Source organism: Nannospalax galili, unplaced genomic scaffold (assembly GCF_000622305.1).
Source record: "Nannospalax galili isolate Female #2095 unplaced genomic scaffold, S.galili_v1.0 scaffold32, whole genome shotgun sequence".
Lineage (NCBI taxonomy): Eukaryota > Metazoa > Chordata > Mammalia > Rodentia > Spalacidae > Nannospalax > Nannospalax galili.
In genome coordinates this window covers 4,548,974-4,557,713 of record NW_008335297.1, presented here as the reverse complement: position 1 = coordinate 4,557,713, position 8,740 = coordinate 4,548,974, and the positions used below count along the sequence as shown (strand labels likewise).

At 50.0% G+C, this 8,740-nt stretch overlaps 1 protein-coding gene across 1 annotated transcript; it reads left to right on the top strand.

Annotated features, from left to right (window-relative positions):
• The first annotated feature begins 447 nt into the window (after nucleotides 1–447).
• Nucleotides 448–8,320, top strand: Rmi2 (RecQ mediated genome instability 2). Its single transcript, XM_008829924.3, has 2 exons — nucleotides 448–787; nucleotides 7,255–8,320. The coding sequence occupies exons 1-2, from the start codon at nucleotides 490–492 to the stop codon at nucleotides 7,401–7,403; spliced, it is 447 nt and encodes a 148-aa protein (XP_008828146.1). The 5' UTR covers nucleotides 448–489; the 3' UTR covers nucleotides 7,404–8,320.
• Nucleotides 8,321–8,740: the final 420 nt, after the last annotated feature.

Here is an 8,740-nt window from a genome sequence, read left to right as displayed (position 1 = left end):
TATTTAGGATTTATTATTTTAACCTAGGATGTATCCTAGGGTGACCTTGAACTTCTGATCTTCTTGTCTCTACCTCCGGAGTACTGGGATTACAGGTGTCTGCTGTCACATCTGGTTTTGGAAAAAAGAATTTTTTGGTTTTTTTTTTTTTTTGAGTGAGACAGGCTGGCCTGAAACTTACTTGCTGGCCTTGATCCGCCTGCCTCTGGCCTTCAGAGTTCTGGGAGAAGGAACTTCTTTTCTCTCTCATGCCTTCACTTATCTTCACTTGTTCTCTTTAATTCAATTTAGTCCGTTCATGCCTAGTTTGGGGCAGTCACTTGACCTACGCATGCGCACTCCGGACGGACAGAGAGGTCCTCCTGGCGTGGTGGTCCCGCCTCCCGACGCTGGTCATTGGTTGGCTTCCAGCAAGCGCGCTTCTCATTGGTGGCTGCTGGGAGGCCCCGCCTCCTGGCAGAGTTGGCGGGAAAGCGGCCACGGCGTAGCATGGCGGCGGCGGAGAAGTCACTGTCCTGGGGCGGCCCCGGGGCAGTGCGGCTGCCGCCGTCACCGCCGTTCAAGGTGTTAGCAGCGCAGCTGCGGCGCGATACGGAGGGCGGCCCGGGCGCGTGGCGGCTGTCGCGGGCGGTGGCGGGGCGCGCGCCGCTGAAGCTGGTGGCCGTGTGGATGCAGGGTACAGTGCTGGCGGCGGAAGGCGGCCAGGCGCGGCTGCGCGACCCGAGCGGGGCCTTCTCGGTGCGCGGCCTGGAGCGCGTGCCGCGCGGCCGGCCCTGCCTGCTCCCAGGTAATGCGGGCTCGGCGCGGCTGGCCATTGGGGCAGGCCGGCCCCACCTCCAGGTCTTCTTTCCCTCCTGTCCCCACCCCTGTCAGAGGAGCCTATGGGGTGACGGGCATCACCTGAGCATCACGCCTGACATCCCACCTCTAGGGCACCCAGGCCGGAGAATCGCAAGTTACAGGCCAGCTTGGACGACTAATTGGATGGGATGGTGCATGCCTGTCAGCTCAGCTCTAGGAAACCGAGGCGGAGGATGGCTAGCCTAGGCTACCAAGCGTGTTCAAGGCCAGCCTGGAAAGCTTAGTGAGACGCTAAATAAAAGTAAAAAGAGCTGCGGACGTCACTTAGTAGTAGACCGCTTGCCTAGCATGCATGAGGCCTTAGGTCCAATCCCCAACCCTGCAAAGATAGTAAACAAATTAATAAAATAAAAACGCCTGCAGGTGTATGTGGCTCTTCCAGACCTCCTAGTCCGGAGTTCTGGGCTTCTGCGTTTGTCACAAGCTCTCCCCACAGATGTTTTACATTTTCCCTTAAATTTTAAGAAATAGTGCCCCTGGACCTGGGTGTGGTGGCCCACCCATTAATCCCAGCATGGGAGGCAGAGGCAGGCAATCTCTGTGAGTTTGGGGCCAGCCTGGTCTACATAGTGAGTTCCAGGCCAGCTGGTGCTACAGGGTGACCCTGTCACATTTGCATCCTTTTTCTGTTTATTTTGAGACAGGGTCTCATATAGTCCAGGCTGGCCTCAAACTGTATATAGTTGAGGGTGATCTTGAACTCCTAATCCTCCTGTCGCCTCCCGAGTGCGGGATTATGAACATAAACCACCATGCCTGCTTCATGTGATGCTGGGGATTGAACCCAGGGCTTTGTGTATGCTAGTCAAGCACTCTTATCAACTGAGCCACATCCCCAGCCCCATGTCTGTACATGTTTAAGATGCCAAGGAAAATGGACCTTCATCTGGGTAAGTCCCTGGGACCCCTAGGAGTTGGGGACACCTTCCTGTACCTCTACTGCCAAGAACTATGTTAGCTATGGTTTGCTGTTCATAAACAGCTGGTGCTCAAACTTGAGGGAACATCATCAAACTTGCCCCAGGACCTTGCTGAAGCCAGCTGTTTGGGCTCCCCTCAGGGCTCCTGTATCAGGAAGTCTAATGGGCTCCAAAGAGATATTGAGCTTGGATTGTGGGTTGACACATCTGGACCATGTGTGTCCTGACACTTAGGTATCCTAAGGACAGGTTTTGGGTACCTGGCATCTCATCTCATTGGCTAGGATATCAGTTGAGCATGTGAGGGTCTGGGCTGCAGTTGACAGTCCCAGCCTAGAGCAGACCTGAAACAAGTTTCCCAGTGGATCCTTGACCCTGTGGAACTAAAGGCCTAGGACACCTTTGAAGGAAGTGAGGTTCTGGTTTAAGGAGCCTGAAGAATCAGCGGGCCTGCCTTTCTGTGGCTCCCTCTCCTGTGAAACCAAGCCAAGCTCTTTAAGAACTCTTCCTGCTCAAGAGTCTTGGATTCTGTCTAGAGGCAGACAAGGTCAGGGGTCTGGCCTGGGCTTTGTTTGTAGCCACCACCCCCGCCCTGGAACTTGATAAGTAGACCAGGCTGGCCTCAGTCTCATAGAGATCCGTCTGTGGCTGCCTCACAAATGTTGGGATTAAAGGTGTGCTCTACCATGACAGGCTGTGGGTGGGCTGTCCCCTGTGTATTTTGGACTCAGAATTAGGTTAAATTCCCTGGCCTTTATCTTCTCTGAGCTGTCTGGAGCACTTCTGCCTTTTCTGGGTCTCTGTCTCTGTCTCTCTCTCTCTTTCTCGTTCTCTCACCCCCCCCTTTTCTCTCTTTCTCCCCCACCCCCAAAAGAAACTAATAATTCCTGCTTGTTGTGGGCAATCAGTAGGTAGACTTAGCCTTGACACAGCATCTGGCTGGTAGTGTGGTTTGTACCAAGTGACTTGTTATTTATCACAATGTGTTTCTTTTTGCTCTCCCCATCCCTGTCAGTAGCTCCAGTTTTAGCCTAACCCAGGACTAACAAACTCAAATAGCCTGTAAATTAAAAGCAGTTTCTACTTTTTTTTTTTTTGGTCTTTTTGAAGCAGGGTTTCCCTGTGGCCCCAGCTGTCCTGGTACTCACTATATAGACCAGGCTAGCTTTGAACTCACAGAGATCTGCCTGCCTCTGCCTCCCAAATGCTGGGACTACAGATGTGCGCCACCACACCCGGTTCTACTTTTTAATTTTTTACTTTTTTTGGTGCTGGGCATCAAACCCCAGCATTGTGTACACTAGGCAAGTGTTCTATTACTGAGCTCCGTCTCCAGTCTCAGCTTCTACTTTTTTATTTTTTATTTTATGTTTACGAGTGTATTGCCTGCATGTATGTGAGTGTACCTGTGTCGTGCAATGCCGTGGCGGTCAGAAGAGGGCATTGGATTTCCCTGGAACAGGAGCTAAGGGAGGTTGTTAGCCACCATGTGGGTGCTGGAAACTGAACCCAGGTCCTCTGCAAAAACAACCAGTGCTCTTAACCACTGAACCATCTTCTTAGTCCCCTTTTTTTTTTTTTTTTTTTTTTTTTTTTGAGACAAGGTCTCACTATGTAGACCTGGCTGACTGCAAACTCTCAGAGATCCAGCAGCCTCTGCCTCCTAAATGCTGGGGTTAAAGGTATGTGCCACCATACCTGGCTAGCTTTTATTTATTTATTTATTTATTTATTTATTTATTTGTTTGTTTGTTTGTTTGTTTATTTTGGGTCTTTTTGAGACAGGGTCTCTCTGTAGCCCCAGCTGACCTGGAACTCACATAGACCAGGCTGGCCTGGAACTCACAGAGATCCAACTGCCTCTGCCTCCTGAGTGCTGGGATTAAAGGCATGCCACCATTCCCAGCCTAGATTTTACATTTAAAAAATATTTTTTAGGGGCTGGAGAGATGGCTCAGCAGTTGAGAGCACTGACTGCTCTTGCAGAACCTGGGTTCGATTCCCACCACCCACATGGTGGCTAAAAACTATGACTCAGTTCCTGGGGACCTTATGGCTTCCATGGACATTGCACTGCATCGGTGCGCTTACATACATGCAGGCAAGGCACTCATACACTTTAAATAAAAATAAAATAATAAATTTTAAAATGTTTTTATTACATCTTATTTATTACATGTGTGCATATATAGCTGCACATGTGCCTCAGCATGCTTGTGGAGACCAGAGACAACTTTCAGGAGTCAGTTTTCTCCTCCTACCATGTAGGAGATTGAAGGGTCCTGGGGGATTGAACTCAGGTCATCAGGCTTGGGAGCAGACTCCTTGACCTGCTGAACCACCTTACCAGTCCAGCTCTTGCATTTTGAAATAACCAGGAAAAAAATCATGACATTTGAAATGTATATACAGTTGGAATGGCAGTACTGCCAGTGAAGTTTTACTGAAATGAAATGCACTTGTAATTTATAAAAGGTTAGGTTCTGTCTACCACTGTAAGGTCATAGTTCAGTAGTTATGACAGAGTTCCTATAACCACAAAAGCCTGAAGTATTTAGTATGGTCCTTGACAGAAAAGTTGGCCACCCTTGGCCTTAGCCTTGCCCTTGCTCATAACCCGGCCCAGACACAGTCCCTTGAAGGCAGACTTGAACAGTGCCCAAAGCCTGGTGCCAGCTGTGGAATGAGCCAGGCACCCGGCAGAAGTCTCTGTGTTGAAGTGAATCTGTTGGCCTCACCCTCTGGCCTGCATGCCCAAGCTCAGGGCCCATGCTGTTTCTTCTTGTTGATGAATGCCAGCCTGCCAGAACCCAGCCACAGCCTACAAGTGGGACCCAGGGAAGTAAACAGACCACTAAACACAAAGTACCATTGTAGGCCTTAGCCCAAGGTGTGGCTCCTCCTGTTAATTAAGTGGTGCTCATGATATCTGCCCCCTTGTTTTAGAAAATCCCAATGCCCAAGCATACAATGAATTCGCTACTGTGTATGCTGTTATGGTCACTGCTAACCATTCAAGGGAACTTGACCTCCAGCTGCAGAGCACAGGAAGATTGCTTTTGTCCTTACCTGGCTCGCTGGTTCATCTGGCGTTTACTTAACAGCAGCAGATGCAAAACTAGGAGGGATACCTGGTCCAGGCTCAGGGGGGTTAGGGAAGTTGCCCATATGCTCCTGGTCCGGGTGGAGGAGGCAGTCCTGAAGGATTCATTGGAGATATCCATAGGGAACAACCTTCCTGGGTTGCTTAGGACTGAGACGGTGCTGGGATACAGGATGTCCAATGTCACAGCGGGGACAGTGGCTTATCCTGTGTCTATACAGTGGCAGATTGTTCAGTTCCTTTGAACCACATGTTCAAAGGCCCGGAGGCAGGGACTCTAGATCACCATGGGGCAGCAGTGAAAGGTGGCTGTCTATGAAAGATTTGTCTGCCCTAAGTGGCCTTGATGCTCACTGGTTTGCTGCTGCTCTGCCTCTGGGTTTTTCCAGCAGTTTCTCTCCAGGCACTGAAGATGCAAGTAGAGTGGGAAACTCCCTGCCTTCCAGCTGCTCCCATTTTGCAGATGGAATCAAGAGGCAGTGCTCGCCTCAGCTGTGCTGGGATGGCAACGCTCAGCAAGTAGCTGCTTCCAAGGACTGCAGCGGTGGCAGGAGAGTTGAGAGGATGGATGCTGGAAGGAGAAGGGCTGAAGCCATTGCAATGGCCAGGGCCAGAGAGGGTGAAGGTCTGACCCTGGGCAGTGTTGTGTGGAGAAGGGGAAATCCTGTGAGGGATACGAGTGCCACCCAGAACTGGTCCCCTCAGTGTGTTTGTGTTGTGTGATGTCCTTTCTCTGAGCTCTGCAGAACAGGTCTGTTAGCCTCATCTGGTTTTCAGGCCTTGTGATTCTGAGGGTTCTGTACCAATTAGCACTTGGAACCATGTACAGGGTACAGCTAGCACCAAGGAACCGGGTGGGATCTAGAGATGGATTTGGAGTCGCCCATATGCTCCTGGTCAAGGTGGAGTACCAGAGGGCCTTTGGCAGCTTCAGGGCCTGGCTTCCTTCAGTTGAAGCCCTGTGCCCATGTGTAAACTCCTCCTGGTGGGCATGCAGGGGGTTGGCCGAATGCCTGCCTTTCCTGCCATGGAGGGAACTTTTTACACAATCACATTCTGTTCGGTTTATGATTGGCCAAGTTGTGCTTTCAAGGAGAGTTACTTCCCCCAGGGAATGGGAAGAGTCGTGGTTAACAATGTGTCATTAGATCATCCTAGTGGCAGCCTGCCCTTCCACCGACTTCCTCTTGTGTGCCCAGCAGTGTCCTGGGATAAAGCCTGAAGTGGCAGGGATTGGTCCCAGGCGACTGGAACAATGGTACACTGTGTGTATGTGGGCTTTGGGGGTTGTGCGCTGATTCCTGGCCCAATTTTTTTGGCAATGTGGGAGGAAAATTGGATTTACATTTCAGCTGTCAGGAAGTGGCTTTGCAGGAGAACCCGTAATGTGAACAGAGAGCAGGCACTCACTATGGCAAGACTGAGAGCAAAACTTGGGTTTTCTGCCCCTGCCTGGGGTGCTGTGTCTAATTATAACTCACTCTGATCAAGAGTTGCTTGCATTCCATGGACGTGACTGCCTGTTGTGTTTAAGCATATGAGAAACAGCAGGCAAGGCGATGCAGATGTCATCATCCAGGTTCAAGTGATCTCATGGTTAGTGTATGTATCCATTTCCATCCCTGACTGCCTTGTTTTGGTATCTACTGTCCGTCTGTCCGTCCGTCCGTCCGTCCGTCCGTGTGTGTGTGTGTGTGTGTGTGTGTGTGTGTGTGCGTGTGTGTGTGTGTGTGTGCGTGTGTGTGTGTGTGTGCGCGCGCGCATGTGTGGGTGCTTGGAGGCCAGAGGTGTGTTTCTCAATTGCTCTTCACCTTTTGTTGTTTTTTTGAGACAAGGTCTCCCTGTAGCCGTACCTGGCCAGGAACTCATGTAGACCAGGCTGGGCTCCCTCTCACAGAGATCTACCTCCTGAGTACTGGGATTAGAGATGTGCATCACCATACCGGGCTGTTCACCTTATTTTTTGAGACAGGGTCTGTCACTGAACTTAGAGCTCACTAATTGGGCTAGACTGCTGTCCAGAGAACCCCAAGGATCCCTCTGACTCTACCTCTCTCCAATGCTGGGGATGCATATTCATGATATTGTGTCCAGCTTTTTACATGGGTGCTGGGGATCTGAACTCAGCCTCATGCTTGAATGGCTAGCACTTTACTAACTAAGCCATCTCCCCAGCACCCTGCCCCTCTTTTTCAGGATTGGAGATCAAACCTAGAACCTTGTGCATGATAGGCACCTCCAGCCCTAGATATTTTTTTCTGTCTTGAGCTTCCCTCTCTCTAATCAAGGCCCTGAGGTCTGGGTCTCCGTGGGCTGCCCCCACCTGCCTTGTTACAGGAGCATCACCACACTGTTTTCTTCTCTTCCTAGGAAAGTACGTGATGGTGATGGGGGTGATTCAGGCCTGCAACCCTGAACCCTGCTTGCAGGCAGTGAAGATGACAGATCTTTCGGACAATCCCATCCATGAAAGCATGTGGGAGCTGGAGGTGGAAGATTTACACAGGAGCATTCCTTAGAGCTGTTGAGATCGTCCAGAAAAACAGCCTTCCCCTTGAAATGATTGTGGATCTCAGGAACATCTCAGAAGCCTCTTGGAGAGAATTGCTTTGGTTGAGCTAGACGGTGGGATGCAGGAATTTTTAAGCTCTAGGAGCTTGGGTTGAGCCAGTGTCTCCGGTGCCCGTGCTTGGACTGCTTCCTGATGAGAAGCAGCTGCTGTGGGTTTTTTCCCTTTGTTGTTTGTGTGTTGATTTCTCTAACGCAGAATGAACCCAGGACTCTCCTGTTGCATTTTCTAGAGCTGATCCATGATGACACTTTTCCATTACTGCACCTCTGCTTTATGATGCAAAGTCTGAATCTCAGCCATTGGCAGTGGGATTAAAGTGCAGGCACGGGCGAGGGCTGACTGAGGAATGACATTGTGACTCTGGTCTCCCTGTCCTCCAGCCAGCAGCTTCTAGGGGCAGGTACCAGAGCCCCTCACAGACATGGCTGTCTCTGCTTCCATACACTCAGCCCTCCTTGCCCGTTTCCCTCAGACACAGGAGGTGAGACCCGCTCTTGAGCATGGTTGATACAGTTTCAGAATTTCTTACTGAAATTAGAAATCTAAGATGATACCTACTTTTCAAGCAATTACTAAACCTCTGCTTCAGAACTGTTGGTGAGACACAACCAGGGAGGGAGCTGCTGGCTTTGAGTCCTGACCTCTTTTCTGCATGAAATGGCTTCTTCATGGAATTGTGGCAATGTTGGGTTTCTGTACCCTCTTCTTACCCAGACTAGGTGCCTTTGGGTGGTAAAGACCAAGGTCTCGTGTATGTTCCAGCACTGGTACAGGATTTGCCCGGACGGCTGATATTCTACCACCGATAGCATTTTTATATGATGTCCTTTTAAAAACAATAATAAACTTGACTGTTTGTTTGTTTGTTTGTTTTTGAGACAGGGTCTCATATAGCCCATGCTGGCCTCAAAACTCCCAAGCCTCCTGCCTCTACTTCCTGAATGCTGAGATTACAAGGTGTGTGTCACTGTGCTTGGTTCCTGTAGTGTTAGGGATTGAACCCAAGGTTTTGCACATGCTAGGCAAGCATTCTTATCAAGCCCCATCTCCAGACCTACATGTGATTTGTTAAAGCAGTTTTAGGTTTGCGGAAAACTTGAACAGAAAGTACAACATTCCTAAATACCCCTCACTCCTACCCCTTTTTGCAGTACTGGGATTGAACCTAAGGCCTTGTGTGTGTTAAAGTACTGTACCACTGGGCTACAGCCCCAGCTCTTTTATTTTTACTTTTACTTTTAAGACAGGACGTCACTAAGTTGCCTAGATTGGCCTTGAAGTCAA